General features: G+C 38.9%; 1 protein-coding gene across 7 annotated transcripts in view; it reads left to right on the top strand.

Annotated features, from left to right (window-relative positions):
• Positions 1-17,321, top strand: part of Trps1 (transcriptional repressor GATA binding 1) — a 235,612-nt gene that overhangs the window by 44,703 nt on the left and 173,588 nt on the right. For 6 of the 7 annotated variants that reach the window (XM_050161834.1, XM_050161826.1, XM_050161860.1 and 3 more), the window contains exon 3: positions 14,749-15,884. In XM_050161834.1, coding sequence (XP_050017791.1) covers positions 14,749-15,884 — 1,136 coding nt within the window. The remainder of the gene's footprint in view (positions 1-14,748; positions 15,885-17,321) is intronic. The other variant, XM_050161870.1, reaches the window with a different exon arrangement.

The following is a 17,321-nucleotide window of genomic DNA, read 5'->3' as shown; positions in this document are numbered from 1 at the left end:
ATTGAAAACCTCAGTGAGACTGTAAGTCGTAGAGTGCTCAGAATGACTTTGAAGTAAGCCACGAAGGCATTCTTTTCTCCACTTAAGGAGAATGGCAATCATTTATGAAAGCAGTTAGAAATGATTTAGGCTTACACTTTTATTGAAACCCGTACACTGTTTTCATCTATTCTTCTGCCCTCAGTTGACATCAGAGGTATGAAAAGCCCTAATGTGTAATATTTTTAATTTGAAAGAAACATGAATTAAAAGTGAATGTGAAGAAATTCAGTATTTAATTTTAATTTAATCTTGGTGATTTAAGCTCCGTTGAAGCTCATGGCCAGTCCAACAAAGAGTCTTAGGTTTTGCTACATTCTATAAATCTTATTGACTTATTCTGCCAGGGAGATCAAAAAGCATGGGATGTTAAATGCTCTCCTTATCTATGACTTTTCAAAAGTCCCATTGGACTGCTGAATTCCCTTAGCACTTATTTTACCAGGGACGCCTCTTAACATTCATTTTTCTCAGCTTCCGATCCACAAGACGTCATTCCCATGCTTTCTACTGACCTAGTGTCGATAAGAAAGGCATAGAAAGGAATTACAGAGGATAGGCAGAAAACTGTTTTGCAATATTTGTATGAAGGATATAGATAGAAATTGTGAGTCCTTCCAGTGTCAGGCTGGCCACGGCCTTTTCAAAGGAGTTATGGAGAAAACTTACGAAGGCAGTTTCATCTTTAAAGTTTCCATTTGCTCACTGAATTTCTGCAAATAGAATTATTTCTGTGGAGCTGCAAATCAAGGCAACGTAGTTATTATGCATGGAAGCTACATGCTTTGAGCTCCTGTCTTATTAAAGATCATTTCACTGTCTTATGTCAGATAGACTCTGCTGTCAAACTCTGATTTGGAAAGCAAATACGTGTTTTAGATAAAAGGGTTGGAAGTGCATAATGTCACTGTGTGAAACGGTGTTTTATAATTAGCAAGTAATATGATGTTAATACCTGGATTTCCGGCAGTTTCAATTTGTTCACTCTGGGGACGACTTCTGAGGGAAGCTGATCCCGGCTGTCAGGAAGGCTCTAAAAAGATTACTAAGGCCTAGGGTTTGGAAGAATTCAGATTTTTAAACACACTTCCATTTTCCCCAAATAGTTATTTGTTAAGTTCTTAGTTATTTATAGTAAAGTTTATGTTTGGGTGGAACACTTTTCCTGGGCAGTGATTTGGGAAATGAAACAGATGTGCGAGCTATCTGAGTTTGGAAATAAAACAGCTGATCGTGGACTGGGCTGTGCACTGCATCCCCGCTCTGCACGCAGCAAAGAAGGAAAGGGAGAGGACCCCATGGACAGGAAGGTGATCTGGGTAGAATTCTTTTGTTTTCCTCTTCATTCGAAGAGAACTGGTGCTGCTACGAGTAGATTAAAACAATCCATGGGAAAAGTGGGCTGTTATTGCAAAGACATGAATGGGTTTGGGGCCAGATCTAAAGAAACTTAACCTCATTTTGTGAAGAGAGAACCAAGTGCATTATAGACCAATGATGATTTTGAACATATATGGTTTGAGCTACATACCTGATATTGATGCAAAAGCATGCCTGAAGACAAATAACTAATTAGTCCATGCTGAACCACAAACCATATACTCATATACTCCTACATATACTCAACAATAAAGCAATGTTTTGAATATTCTTTTCTCTAATGTTTTTATGCCGCAGAAATGCTCTTTAGTAGTTCTTTTTTTAGACCCTTGAACTGTGTTGGTTAAAACTTCCTGAGCTAAAATACTGACTAGTGAATTTTTAAATGCAGAGTTTCATAAGAAATCTGTATATCTATCCATCCATATAACAAATGCATGTTATGAGTTAATAGCTTGTATATATTCTGATAAAATATTTTCCTAGACAACAGTATTATGAACAATAATCATTTACTGAACTACATAATTTAAGTCAATTATAGAAATGGATGAACAATTCATTAATCTTTTTCAATTAAATTGGCTTTTAGGAAATGCTCAGAGCTGTTGGTTGTTAATGATAGTTTTATATCCCTCTAGATGAAGGAAAAGGAAAGAGGAAAAAACTCAGAGGACTATGTGGCTTTGATCTATGGGTTGGTTTGACATGATGGTTTCATATAAATCGAACCAACTTAACTATAAATACAAGATAGCCAGTTTGGAAGATAGAGTAATTTAAGCAGTGTCTTAGATTTTAATATATACCTTATAAACCAAAAATGTATGCTATCTGGGGGAACATTTGAAAATCCAATAGCACAGATATTGTATGACAATTTCACATCCATGTAAATGGTAGTTAAACAACTGGCCAAGGAATTATGGTTTCTTTTGTAAAAATAATGTCAAAAAGATTTTTGTACATTTTTCTGTAGACAGTGAACCAGGAATAGGCAAAGACTACCTGCAGCGACCATTATAGAATCACAACTATCTTTTCTAGGTCTGAGGAATTCATGAGATCCAATACCATACAGTAATGTGAATAGCCCTGCAAACAGAAAAGAGATAATCCTTTTATGGAAAAATAAAAAAAATAAAAAAAAAAGACTCACCTCAACCCAAACTTAAAACAATTGACTCCAATGAACACCAAAAAGCAAACAAACAAATGAATACATACATAAGTAACAACAACAAAAAGCAAAAGAAGGTAATGGCTAGCACTGAGCTACTTGAATGGATAAGGCTGCTAGATTCCAGTGTTTCACACCACATACACTCTGTGTTTTATCAGGGTTCTTTTTTTCCCCCTACATATTTGAAAATAATGGATATGGCATGATTGGGAAGCCTCATGTAATTTTTACTATCTGTATTCAGCCTTTGAGGCTCACAAGTAGACCAATAATAGGACAAGAGATTGAGTTCTTTAAAAAGTAATTACAGCCTCTTTCTTTTTAATCTGCTTTATTATGCTTATATTTAAACCTTCTCTGAATGGAGGCCTGCATTAACCACGCCGACTCTGCTGTTTCATTAGGGCTTAATGTGCTGCGCATTAGGGCGTTTGCATCATCTTTATGGGGGAGCTTTTAGCTCTCAGATCAGGTTATAAAATTAGGAGCCCTGTCAAGTTGTGCTTCCCACGGGAAAGTGTTTACACTATTCCACGTTGATAAAAGCTCAAGATGCACACAAAACCTTTCCATGTTAGCTGATCTTTTCTGTCCTTCTGCATTATTCAAGACTCCATGAAAGTAGCTACTGGGTTCCATTTGGGACCTTCTTTTTGGCCTTTAGTGAAACCCTACATTTACTGGAAGGACCCCTTTCTTAACTTACCAAGGAGTCTCTTCTGTCTGAACCAGGAGTACTGCATTCCTGCTTTGTAAATATTTTTATCCCAGTTGTACAATATGTCATGTTAGAAACAGGAAGAGCAGATTTAAGTGATAGGAAACTGCCCTTTGTTTTTATATTTTCAGCACATTTAACCATAGGGGCTCTATATATTTTTTAACATATATGTGTGTTCAACTGAATGCTGGAATTACAATTTTGATTAAAATAGTAAAAGAAAAAACAAAAACAAAACACCGTGGACCATTAATCTCATTGTGGTTTATTTTGACTTGTCTTGAATTTTACTTCCAAATATTTATTTTTTGCTTTGCAGTTTTCTTTGATCTGGAGCATAAGGGAAGTTGTAGATCTTAGCAGGTTCTGTTTCTTTGTTTCTCCAAGTTTAAGGACTATAGCATTTTAGAAAAAAACTGGTGAATGAGACTTTAATCAATCCAGACTGTCTATGGTGTACAGAATACTTGACATGTGAATCCAGACTCATTTTCGGGCTGTATCTCTTTAACAAGTAATAAAGTGTGCAAAATAAAACATATGCTCACCCCAAGGCCATAAAGCAAAGCAAAGCTCTGGCATTTACCAGGTTATTTTCATCAGTCGAGATGGCTGAGCTGGATAATATAAGCACCCCCTCCCCCCCCCTTTGCCCACAGGAGAAGTTTGACCATTCTAACTAATCCATTTACCTGTGTGGCAGTTAAATCTCCATTTGGCTGTGCTAACATACGAGTGGTATGATAAATGTCTACTCCTCTTTGATTTTTTGGTTTGTTTGTTATCATTTAAAAGAATGAGTACAATTTTCTAGAATAGTGTTTCTTTCAAGGCAGAATGTTTAGAATAAAAAACCATAATTATCAGTGCATCCAATCAAATTTAGACTCATCCAACTCTTAATAAAAGTTTTATCTCCCAAATGGCCTTCTCTGCTAACTATATCAAGTCGGCAGATTATTGAGTGCTTTTCCTTCCTTGGGCCACGGAAATTCCAGCAAACTTGCAGCTGTTGCAGGGTCTGCAGCGAGTACCCCAACCAGAGGGAAATTTGGAGAGAGAAAGCAGTAGCATTTCATTTTCTGATTTTCTTTATGCTGAGAATCATTAGACCAAACACTTAGTGAAATCTTATTAATCCTATGACTTCCAATCTTAACAAATATATTCTGCCTTTTCAGACCCTCAAACTTTCGTTTTTATTGAGCACCAAATGCAGCACTTATGCTTTCAGTATTTTTAAGTTGATATACTCTTCTTTCATCCTCTTTGAGTTTACATAATAAATATTGCGCAGAGCCTCCCTCCCACAGTTTTAGATTTGCATTTAATAATAGCTAGCATTTATTAAGGGTTTCTTATGTGCTGATGTGCCCCTGCGTTCTTTATGTGCATCAATCAACCCATCTTCATAAAAACCCTTGAAGTAGACACTACCATTATGTCCATTAGAAGGAAAGAGGAAACAGGCATAGAAGGATTAAAGTACCATGCCCACGAGCAGAGAATTGCACAACTAGGCTTGATAGGGTGTAAACCATGACAGATAGGCTGCAGAAGCCTGGCTGCGTAACTACTGCGATACACTGCTTCCCAAAGGGAAACTGCATTTACTGCAAATAGAAAAGAGTGGGAGACAAGCCCAATAGCGAGGTGGGCTCTTTGATCCTCATGCTGAATCATTTTAAATGAGATCACTTTGAGATTATGTGTTATCTAATCCATGCGGTATGATGCTGCTTTATTGAAATTTACTGGGCTTATAATTGAAATCACTGAAAAGGAAATTAAATGTGTCGCTTTGTCTCTCTCTTTCATTTTTTTAATTACTGTAATTAATTTTCACCGATTCTTTTGCCACAGACACTAGCAGTGACAGAGTGGGTACAGGACAAATTTTGACTATCTCAATTAAGACCGCAGTGTTCTTCCCAAATGAAGGGATGGGTCCTGTATTCAGTGGTTTTCTTTCACAGTCTCCTCATTCACAGGTCTTTGTTTTAAGAACGGATGATAGGAGAGATCGTGAGAGAGTTGTCTTCTTCTCCTCTCCTTACTGAGCACAAGTCTTGGTATGCCTGTGAAGACTAATGATAAGGAGAGGCACTCGCTTCCCAATCAAGTTCTCCAAGGCTGTGTAATTAAGCTTCCACCTTCTGCCTACATTAGGAATGGGGACGAGTGTGGAAGCAGAAAACCAATTGAAACGCCTTTAGAGTGTTTAATTTGAGCACGCTCCATGCCATCACCTTGCTGTGAGCTTTGTGATTTCACTGGGTTCTGCAAGTGAGAAAAGTGTGGGATGCTGTGTTTAGCTGAAGAATTGAGATCCCTACCTGTCCAGCACCCCTCTTTTCTCATGGTAGGCACAGGTTTAAAGATCACTAGGATTCTCTCATGTATTCAGTAGCCCAAGAACCCCCCCCCCAAAAAAAATGATAGTTTTCCACCTCATGGGCAGTCCTACTTTGACATCCCATTTTTATTTCTCAGTCAATATATGTAAACTGAAGTTATCAGAGCTTTTTTTTTTGCCTCTTTTCATTCATAGTTCCATTTTAGTGAGTCAAGCTGGGTATCCTGGTTTTGCTTTAGATTTCTGCTATTATCTTACCTCAAACAGTTGAGAGATTGTTCTGCTATTCTTTATTCTTGTGGCATCAACCTTAAATATGTTTATTAAGTAAATTCAGGTTGTTTTCTTTTTGAAAAAGTATATTCTGTGTGGTGTGGTGTGGTGTGTGAGTATGTGTGGTGTGTATATGTGTAGCATGTGTGTATGTGTGTGGTGTGTATGTGTTGACAGAGGTTTCTGTCCCACCTGGTCCCACAGTCATTCAGTGCCAAAGAAACACACAGAGGCCTACATTAATTATAAACTGGTTGACCTATTAGGTCAGGCTTATCATCAATTAACTCTTACATCTTACATTAACACATAATTCTTGTCTCTGTTAGCCACTTGGCTTGGTATCCTTTATCAGGCATTCTCATCTCGCTTCCTCTGTTTCTGGTTGATGACTGCAAATTGAGCTTTTCCTCTTCCCAGAATTCTCCTATTCTGGTAGCCCTGCCTATACTTCCTGCCTGGCTATTGGCCAATCAGCATTTCATTAAACCAATAAAAGTGACAAATCTTTACAGGGTACAAGACCATTGTCCTACAGTACTTCCCCATTTTTTTTTTCTTTTCTAAACAAGAACTCTGAATCTAATCTCCTTCGTATAGCTTTTTTCCTGACCATTATTCATAACTTGAAACCAATACTCTAAACAGAGACAAACATCCATAATCCATTTGAGGGGAATGTGGGCATAGTTTTCTAGGCTATTTCATGCTGATTTGATATGCTGATAATCTTTTGGGGTACTAAAGAAAATTTAGAATTATGGTCAAGTCTTGACTGAAATATTCTGTGAGGCTTGATCATCTCAACCAGCAATCTTGAGGCTGTCCTGGTTGTAGAACTCAGAGGAAACTCCAACAGAGGGCCTCTTAAATGTTGGATCATCTGGGCCATCTGCTTCTATCAGAGAATATTCAGGGGTTCTTCCTTGGTCAAACATGATTTTTCTTATCCCCAAATGGATTCACAGTCTCTCATTTCCCATGGAAACAAAAGCAAAACCTCTTCTCCAGAATAATGTACCTTTGACTTAAATTTTGAAGTCAAGGCATTTTCAGAATATAAATGTTGTATTAATCCAGCAACATTTATAATCAGATGTAGTTTAGCAACTGTTGCTCCTTCCTCAGCTATCAAACAATTCAAAGACAGCACAGTAACATTCAGTATTCAGGTTCTCTGTGTATTTTCTATCTTTTCATGGCTTTATTTTAAATTCCGTTTTTTTTATTTTTGAGACAGGGTTGGTTTCCCTGTGTACTTTTGACTGTCCTGAAACTCACTCTATAGACCAGACTATTCTTGAACTCTCATAAATCTGCCTCCCTCTGCCTCCCAAGTGCTGGGATTAAAGGTATGTACCACCATACCCAACTACTTGTATGTGGTATATGTGTATGTGTGTGTTGCATATATGTGTGGTGTGTATGTATGTGTGGTGTGTGTGGGTGTAGCAAGTGTGTGTGTTGGGCATGTGCTGCTGTATGTGTGTGTGTGTGTGTGTGTGTGTGTGTGGTGTAGGTCAGAAGTTCTTTCTTACTTTCCATCCCATTCAAGCAGAGTCATTCTTGTTTTTGCTGCTGTACTATCTGTGCCACAGTAGCTGGTCAGAGTGTCTGGGCAATTCTCCTGTCTCAGCTGCCAATCTCAGCACAGAAGTGCTGGCACTGCAGGTGCATTTCCTCTCATCCAGCTTCTTAGATCTCAGGACATCACACTTGCCCCGCATGAGTTCCTACCAGCTGCACCAGCTTCACTACCCCATATTACTTTCTTTTATTCTTTCTATTCATTTATCAGTTCTTTAGCCTATCCTCGTTCTTCCTCTTCCTTGTTATTTTTTTTTCTTCTCTTTCTCCCCTTCCTCCCTTCATTTTGTTTAATTTACTCTCTGTTCTGAAGCTCTTTCTCCCCTTGCTCTTTCCTTTCTGTGTTTCTTTTCCTTCAGAAATCTGTGAGCATTTCCCGAGAGAACCTTTCCTTGTTTCCTGTCACTTCTTAACGTTACCCTTCCACCTGGGTAGCCATTCCATGTGTTCTGCCTTTAGGCACATCTTCAGATGCCAGCTTGCCTGTGCACAGCTCCCATGTTGCCTCTCCTTTTCAGGCTTTTCAGTCTATGTTAGGTACTCTTCTTTCGTTGTCATGGAACTATGGACTCAGCAGAAACTGCTCGTGTTCCATTGATTTTATTATCTGTTTACAGGCGTTTAAAAATTTTAATTCTCTCTCTCTCTCTCTCTCTCTCTCTCTCTCTCTCTCTCTCTCTCTCTCTCTCTCTCTCTCTCTGTGGGTGTGGGTGTGGCAGGGGGCATTGTACACGTGTATGCAGTTGCCTGACGACAAAGGAAGGCACTGGATCTTACTGGGGCTAGATAGACCTGACATCGGTTCTAGGAACTGAACTCAGATCCTCTACAAGAGAAATATGTATTCTTTAATGCTGAGCTGTCTGTCCAGCCACATGTGTGAGATTTTTCTGTTAAATCACAGACATTGGTGTGTTCTGGACTATCATTTCCTGTTGATTCCCAGTGTTTTTCAGCTAAGACGGGTGCTGCAAACAACCTCTTTCATTGGAAAATATTCAGTACTTTTAGAGATTAAACTCAGTTTTCTTGTTAAAATTCCTCTTTCGGCCAGGCGGTGGTGATGCATGCCTTTAATCCCAGCACTCAGGAGGCAGAGGCAGGCGGATCTCTGTGAGTTCAAGGCCAGCCTGGTCTACAAGAGCTAGTTTCAGGACAGGAACCAAAAAAAATTCCTCTTTCATTTTCCCTATATTTTCATTTTCTTCGTCAGTGGGCAGTAGCCGGGTCAGGCTCATGGGCACTAGGCCAATGCTCCATAGTGAGTTCTGTCTCTGGCCTCTGTGCCTTTCTTGCAGCACTTGCGTTTCTTATGATTTCCATGTAGAGCAGTAGGGAGAGACAGACCAAACTTAGAATTGTCCTGGGAGGAGCACTCTGCCTTACCTTGTACTTACACTCTATTTTTTTTATCTCTCATAAAAGGCGGACTTCCACATTATTTTTACAATTTTTGTGTGTGCCTGTATGTTGTGTGATAGTATATAGAAGTGTCTGTGTGCTGCGGGAGCTCTTTCTGCTCCTTCAGCCAATGGCCTTTAAAATACCAGCCCACTTGGGCAGGACGGAAACCCCAACTAGCAGCCCCACCTGGTACACCTGTGTATAGATCTCTACAGATGTACCCTAGAAGACCACCTCTCTACCTTGTACTCTTGAGACAGGGTTTCTCATTGAACCTGGAGTTGGGCTGCTGGCCTACAGGTCAAATAGCCTTCTCTGTGTGTCCCTCAAGGTACTTACTGGCTTCAAAGGAACAAAAGCAGCTGTGCCTGGCTTTGTAGGAGAGTGGCAAACACTTTTACCTGCTGGGGGGCATCCATTCACCCTGGCCTCATACTCTTGTTGAGATTAGCTTTATGACACTGTCGTTCCAGATACCAGGAAACAGCAGAAAAACTTGTTAAGATTTACATTGACTGTAAACTGCAATACAAAATTTAAGTAAACTATCTCTCCGTGATCCTCAATAACTGATTTTTTTAAAGGATGTGCACAATAAAGAAATGACACTGTGACTCTTAAATGTGCCTCGTAGAATACATTAAATGATGACCACCCCTCCCACTTAGCTGACTATTATAAATCTGTATAAGAAAAGGATTCACGGGGTTTGTTATGGTGACACTGACAAGAACACGCTGCAGGGATAAGCCTCACGGAGAGATCCTCGTGGGGAGATTGGTTACTGAAATCTTTCTCTCTGTCAGCTCTGCATCACCGTATCGCACGTGGTCTGCGGGGATGTGTTTTCGGAGCTCTCTGCGTGCAGAAACATTCCGTATGTGTCTTAGCAGGTTCACTCTGGGTCTCAGTACTCTTAACCTAGTCCCCCCCCTTACAGATTTCTTCAAGTAATTTGATCGTCCATCATTTTCACAGTGATTTTTATGTAATAACTTAGCTTTTTATTTTTAAGGTTTTACATTTTGACTATCAGCCCATAACCCCAAGTCCTCTCCAATTAGGCCCTCATTCTTGTCTCTGTTTCCATCAATTATAGTACTTGAAAATGAACCACATCTGAGGGAGAGCTTGTGTGTGGTTTAAACAGCTCCCTTCTTGGCTGCTTTGAAAGCAAGTACACGTACTAAAGTGTCGTTTTAAGAGTTTTGAGGCTTTCTTTTCCTTTGACGTATTCCTTTAGATATTATTTTAGTCATTTTTAATGCATATTATTAGGAGGAAACAAATGAATTCATCCAGACCATGAAAAACAATCTTTTAATGTTTTTCAATTCTCCCGTGTAATATTTCTGTTTAACAATGTATAATAAATTATAAAAAAAAAATCCATGGAAAAATACTACGTGGAAGGAATAGATTTTTTTTAACTGAATAATTTTAAATTGAAATCAAAGCAGAATAACACCGATCACTATTTTCAGGGGTAAATGAGCTAAAATATGTTTTTGTTTGTTTTTCCTTTGTGTGTTATGTATCTTTTTGGGCTTTTTTTTTTTTTTACTATGTATAAGTTTGATTTGCATTTGGAAGGTTAAATGACCATTTGCTTTTGTATAAAAGACACAGTTAAGGGTTTTTTTTTTTGTGACTTTTTTGAAGGTCAAAACAATGAGAGACTTGAAGCAACTAATTATGGCTCCTTATTCCAGGTGGCTCCAGGGTGTTGGGGAGAACTTACTGTCTGTATTCAATCACATCATCCCTTCAGCCCAAATGCAGGGAGTCCTAACATACTCCAAATATTAGTAACACATTCTTCTTGTAGTCCAGAAAGAATATAAATAGATCATTAGCTTGGTAACAGCAAATGGAACCTTTCACTTATGTTAAGAGTACTGTTTGAACAAAGTGTGTTGAATTTGCCACTGATGTCATCACTTCCCGTCTATTTGATCTATCCATCATGCTGGCAGGAGACGGTCACCGGATGGGTCACTTTATTAAACAGTCTTTTATTCCTGTGGCTGTTACTTGGTAGTGTACTGTCTACTAATAGTACTTCACGACCACATGTAGCTCATTAGATATTAAATTGATGAAAATTAAGAAAACATTTAAGTTAAATTAAGAGCAAGTCATTTTCTCTACCTTTATTTTAATACCCACACATGACTCATGTTCATCCTTGGCACAAGGAATAATATGCAAAATTTTTATTGCCTTGGAAAATTCCATTTCATCTAGTGTTCTCACTTGATGCTTATAACTATCCAATTAAACGGCAAAATATACAGCACTAGCTATGTTCATAGAGAGGGGGAACAAGTCCTAGGAGGCTACTGTGTTTGTTCACAGAATTTAGAGAACTTCTAGAAGCAGATAAATGTGTGCAAATATAACTGCAGTTCAAGTTTTTATACAGAATCTTTCCTCTTAAGTATCTTTATGTCAAAGAGGTGGTCTAGCTTTCTCATCTCATCCCAAAGCCCAACATGAGTCAAATGCTAAGGAGATAGAGGAGTACATGTTAGGTTCAAAATGAACATACAGCTGTATGGTTTTAACTTGTGAATATATATATATTCATATATATAAGGTTTGTATGTCAATATATTATAGTTTCAAATGTTGGTTAGTCAAGGAAGAAAGACAGGAAACCAAGTTCTACTCTTTGTCTCCTCTTTAGTATGATCATAACTAGAAAAAAAAGTTTTTTTCCAACTATTGCTGCTTTCTAACATTTGAGAAGTTTGCATTGATTCTGTGCATAAGAGCTGCTGCCTGATAATATGTTTTAGTAAATTATTGCTGTAAGTTCTTAACTGTTCTTACAGTGCATTTGTGTTTAACTAAGGAAGGAGATCAAAACTAACACTTTTAATTACCAAAAATAAAGTCAGTGTAGGCAGTAGACATGAATACTGTATCTTTAAAAAGTTTTTTTTAACAGAGGTTGCCAAATAATGAATATCAGATATGTTTTACTGTGACTTGTGTAAATGTGCCAGTGAGACAAGAATTACACAAATAGTGTCTAGATCTTCTTTTGGGGAGAAAAATGAATAGAATACTAAGAAATTACATTTTCCTCAGAAGTCTTAAGTAATGTGATTCCCATGTTATTTTGCTTTCAGTGGTGTATAATACCAAAATGATTTACTGGTATTAACCAAAAAAGCAAATTTGTGATCTATGGGATCTTAAAGGGGTTGCTCTTTTCTGCGAAGTAAGAGTTGTGAGTTTTCTTTGTTGTTTAGGTTACATGGAAAAGGCTTCCATAGTGGGAATGTATTCTCAGCATAATTCAGGTTTTAGTCATTAGACCTGTACTAAATAGTGGAGTCGTCATGTCCACTTCTATAGGCAAAGAAACGCTTCTCTTAGACACATTGTCAGCACCAACTCAAAAGACCCAATCCAGTCTGCAAAGTTTGTTCATCATCAGTGAAAATCCTTTATTGATAAATATGCACAAACTTTTCTTTATTCATGGTTAGAAATGCAAGCTCAAAAGGGCTGCTGACATGCCTAGAAATAGTGAATATTTAGTTCAAAATCATATGTGTGCTTATTGTTCAACTCCTTTGGTGTGGTTATGCACATGAGACTTACAGATTGCAAAATCAAAAGTAGTGATGATCCTTGGTAGATTCTCAGGAATCTCACTTGTGTGAGCAGAAATTGAGAAGTCCGTTATATTAAGGAACTTAGCATCTCTAAGCAATGTAGTAGTTGAAACAACAAAAAACTTCATCTCTAGATTTTTGTACTTTGTATTTATTCTTATGATAAAACAGTAGTATTTCAGTATTTACCCCTTCGATCCAAGTTAAAATCACCAAAGTACTTGAAAATAGCTTGGCACCTAGTGCTTGATTCTTTAAGAAACTAAGGTTGCTTCTCAATTCTACTGAATTGGGAAGTCCTGGTGGAAGTTTTGCAATGTACCTAGTTTTAGTGCAACTCTCAGCTCCTTTTGATCACCATAAGGATGCTGTTGTAGATGATAGTTTTTTCTGAGGGATTTGCGATTTCAACCATCTTTCAGATTGTTTACTCTCAGATGTTTTGCCTTGGAGGGTGTTCCTTCGTTGCTTCTCTTGTCTGAGTGATCCTGTTCTTGGTAGATCGAAAACTTGTGTACTTGGGTTTTGAGTATATATGATGTAGATGTGTTAATCGCATGCATATATTTCATCATCATCTTTTGATTAAGAATGTGGATACAGCCAAAGTATTATCCTAATGTAAAGCCAGTATCAAGTTGTTTATGTGCTAGTGCTGATTCCCGAGAACCGTAGTGCTGGACTTGAATTTAGAAGTTACTCCAATTGACCAACAAAGTTAAGCCTTTTTAGGAAGCAAATGAAAGCATCCATTTTAGTCCCATACAGTAGAGATGCAAACATTCTGGAATGCTCTACAGCATACAATTTGCATTTTAAGTAGAGCCTTCAAGTGATTTCGAGAAGCCTGAGATTTTTCTCATGGATGATTTGTATATGAGCAGTGATCACACATGTCATTTTTGAGCAGCTGTTGAAGAAGGAGGAACATGATTTTGCCACTTGTTTTATACTTTACATCTGGTTGCTGGAAAAATTAAAAAAAATCACTGATGTTTGAAGGAAGAATTTCTTTTCCCCTTCATTCCTACTTTTTTCCATTTTTCCTTCCTTCCTTCCTCCTTCTTACCTTCCTCTTTCCTTCCTTCTTTCCTTCTTTTCTCTTTCTTTTCTTCTAAGATTCCCCTCCTCCCCCCTCCAGATTTCAGTGAGCAATTTAATTTTAGAGCATGAACTTTGGATCAATGTGATGACTGAGGTATATTCTCAGTGTGGCCTGAGAAGGGAGGAAGGTTTCCTTATAAGGTGCCTTTGAAGGCCTTTACCAATAAAAGTAATCTTTCATCTTTCTTTTTCTATTTTTGAAATAAAGTCTGCCTATTAAGGCTAGGGTGGTCTTGAACTGTCCATTCTCCTACCTCTGTCTTCTGAGTGTTGGGATTCTATTGTATAATAACATGCCTGGCTTACTGTACAACTCAAGTTCTGCAGAGACAGTAGAGCTTTAGAGACATATGTAGGGCATTGCCTTATTTTAACTTTTAATTTTAATCCTTTGACCCATTCACAGGAGGAGATAGTGGCTCTCTTAGCTATTACATAGAGTCTTAACAAAATAGAGCCCTGGTTTCTTTCCATCTCTTGTCTGAGAGACGTTTGAAATTCTTTGTATGTATTTCATTCTTGCCCACTTCATTTTATTTTTTCATTGCTCACGATTAAGCTTCCGTTAGAAGACCAGCTATGTGGTCACTTTTAGGACTTGTGTTTCATCTAAAACAGAGCCCTCTTCTTTGCCTGCAGCCTCAATTCCGTAGGGATCGAGTGTCGTCTTTCCTTGGAGAATCTCTTCAATGAATGATCTCAGAGTCACTGCCTCTGGTTTTGATAGCAACCCTTAGCTGTTCAGAAGGCAAAACTTTACAATTTGGGTGTTTTCCTACAGTCATGCAGTACAACCCCACTCAGTTGGAAATAGATTTCTTATATATTTATTATTTGGTTCTTTGAACTGGCTATAGTACTTTTATTATGTAACTTCATCCTCTGGCCTAAAATGAGGCACTCAATTGAGAAATAAGAACCCCCTTCCTGTAGTTCAAGCCATTTCCTAACAAGTTGGAAAAGTACTGTCATTTTAGAAAAATGTTGAATACTTGACAATACCTCTGCCTTACAGAGAACGGACTGGATTTATGGCACATTTAAAGTAACTTCCATCTCTTCCACACTCCAGGTCACTTCAGGTGGAACCTTCATTGGCATTGGACGGAAAACTCCAGATTGCCAAGGCAACACCAAGTATTTCCGCTGCAAATTCTGCAATTTCACTTATATGGGCAACTCATCAACTGAACTAGAGCAGCATTTTCTTCAGACTCACCCGAATAAAATAAAAGTTTCTCTCCCATCCTCGGAGGGTGCGAAACCTTCCGAGAAAAACTCGAACAAGTCCACCCCTGCGCTTCGAGCCAGCGACTCTGGAGACTTTGGAAAGTGGCAGGACAAGATCACAGTCAAGGCGGGAGACGACACCCCTGTCGGCTACTCCGTGCCCATCAAGTCCCTCGATTCCTCAAGACAAAATGGTACAGAGGCCACCAGTTATTACTGGTGCAAATTTTGTAGTTTCAGCTGTGAGTCATCTAGCTCCCTTAAGCTGCTGGAACATTACGGCAAGCAGCACGGAGCATTGCTCTCAGGCGGCCTTAATCCAGAGCTGAATGACAAGCTTCCCAGGGGCTCTGTTATTAATCAGAATGATCTAGCCAAAAGTGTAGAAGGAGAGCCATTGACCAAGCCAGAAAAGGGCTTGAGTGGGGCTAAAAAGAAGGACTTCCCCAGCAAGGGAGCAGAGGACAATATGGTCACAAGCTATAACTGTCAGTTCTGTGACTTTAGATATTCCAAAAGCCATGGCCCTGATGTGATTGTAGTGGGTCCACTTCTCCGTCACTATCAACAGCTCCATAACATTCATAAGTGTACCATTAAGCACTGTCCATTCTGTCCCAGAGGCCTCTGCAGCCCTGAAAAGCACCTTGGAGAAATTACTTACCCGTTTGCTTGTAGAAAGAGTAATTGTTCCCACTGTGCACTCTTGCTGTTGCACTTGTCTCCTGGGGTGGCCGGAAGTTCCCGAGTCAAACACCAGTGCCACCAGTGTTCCTTCTCTACCCCCGATGTAGATGTGCTCCTATTTCACTATGAGACCATGCATGAGTCCCCAGCGTCAGCGGCGGATGTCAAGCAAGAGGCAAACCATCTGCTAGGATCCGATGGGCAGCAGGCTGTCAAGGAAAGCAAAGAGCACTCGTGCACAAAATGCGATTTTATTACCCAGGTGGAAGAAGAGATTTCTAGACACTACAGGTAAGTGTGCCCGGGACCGAAACACTAGGATCATAGAACCCAGAGGGGCTGGTGCCGGGGATTGGTGGGTCTGCATCTGATGTGAGCTGAACGTGCAGGACAGTCACCAAGAAGTTCTTCTGTAGCATAGCAGATGGCTTGCTTATTAGTATGATGACCTCAGATTTTAATTTAGTCACGAGTTCTCATGTTTCCTAAGTGTTTTATACTGCTCGTGGAGGGCATTTCCAAGTTCTCAGTGAAGTGGATCATGAGTTTACTAATTTAGCTAGTATGACTCTGCCTCCTGTAATTATTGAAGGAACAGCTCCCAAATGAAAGGTTCTTTAAGGATATATTTTATTCTCTGGAAGCCATCTGTTTGAGATGGTTTCTCATTGTTCTTTTTGAATGAGACTGGACATTTTTCTCACTGCTGATACTTAAAATATATCCTTGGTTGGGACCCAAACCATATTGTTGAGGTGAGATTTTGTTAATAGACACGATTTTGATTATGTTATCATTTCTTGTGGGCAGATAGAACAGGTTATTTTAAAATCATTCACATACACAACACAGCACATTCCTTCTAATTATTTGATTTCCCCTTATAAGTCTTAACTTCCCAAACTTCCCGTTCCTGGTTTCTACAGAGGAGTTTACATTAACCACTCTTTTAATATATGCATTTACTTCTGCATTTTGGAAGTGTACATTGTACCGGGCACTGTCTGTACAGGAGTAAGTAAGCTAGGCACAGTCACTGGCCATATGGAGCTGACACTTTGGTAGGGAGGACAAGGCCCCTGCAGATTGTCAGGATCGGGAAGTGCCGTAAAAGCAGAGGAACAGAAGGCTATGCACGAAATGAACATAGGAAGAGCATAGCTTAATAATGGCAAGTCAGGAAATGCCTTCCCGATGAAGGCAAGCTTAAGCGGAGACCTGGTTAGATCCTGGAATGATATTCAAGTCTTGGAGATACAGTGTGTGCAGAGTTGAGCATTTATTGGTATTATTATTGTTATTCTGCCTCTAACCCCCAAAGAGAAAACTTTATTTACTTTTTTCTTCTTATTGTTTATGTTTTTACTTACCTAGTTTATTTAATTGACATGGTCACACTATAGCCCGAACTGAGCGTAACTCACCGGATAGCACAGGTTGATGTCAAACTCTTGCCAGTGTTCCTGCCTCGGTGCTTCCCACATGTTGAGGTCAGAGGAGTGAGCCACTGTCGTCAGCTTTCACTTATTAGTCAATGTGCTTTTAAAGATTTTTTAAAACAGCTGATTATTTTAGGCTTTTTTCCCCAAAGACTTTAAATGATGCCTTTCATTCTTTTTGGAGGTTCTATGTTAGTGGCATAGCATGTTTGTCTTCTCAGTCATCAACACTGAAACGGTCCAACAATAGGCTAAATGTTAGATGTTAATTTGAAGGGCATCCTAATGT

The sequence above is a fragment of the Alexandromys fortis genome, unplaced genomic scaffold, assembly GCF_014885135.2.
Source record: "Alexandromys fortis isolate MF-2015 unplaced genomic scaffold, M_Fortis_MF-2015_v1.1 scaffold_17, whole genome shotgun sequence".
Classification (NCBI taxonomy): Eukaryota; Metazoa; Chordata; class Mammalia; order Rodentia; family Cricetidae; genus Alexandromys; species Alexandromys fortis.
The sequence above is the reverse complement of the archived record's forward strand: the minus strand, read 5'-3'. Positions and strand labels throughout refer to the sequence as shown.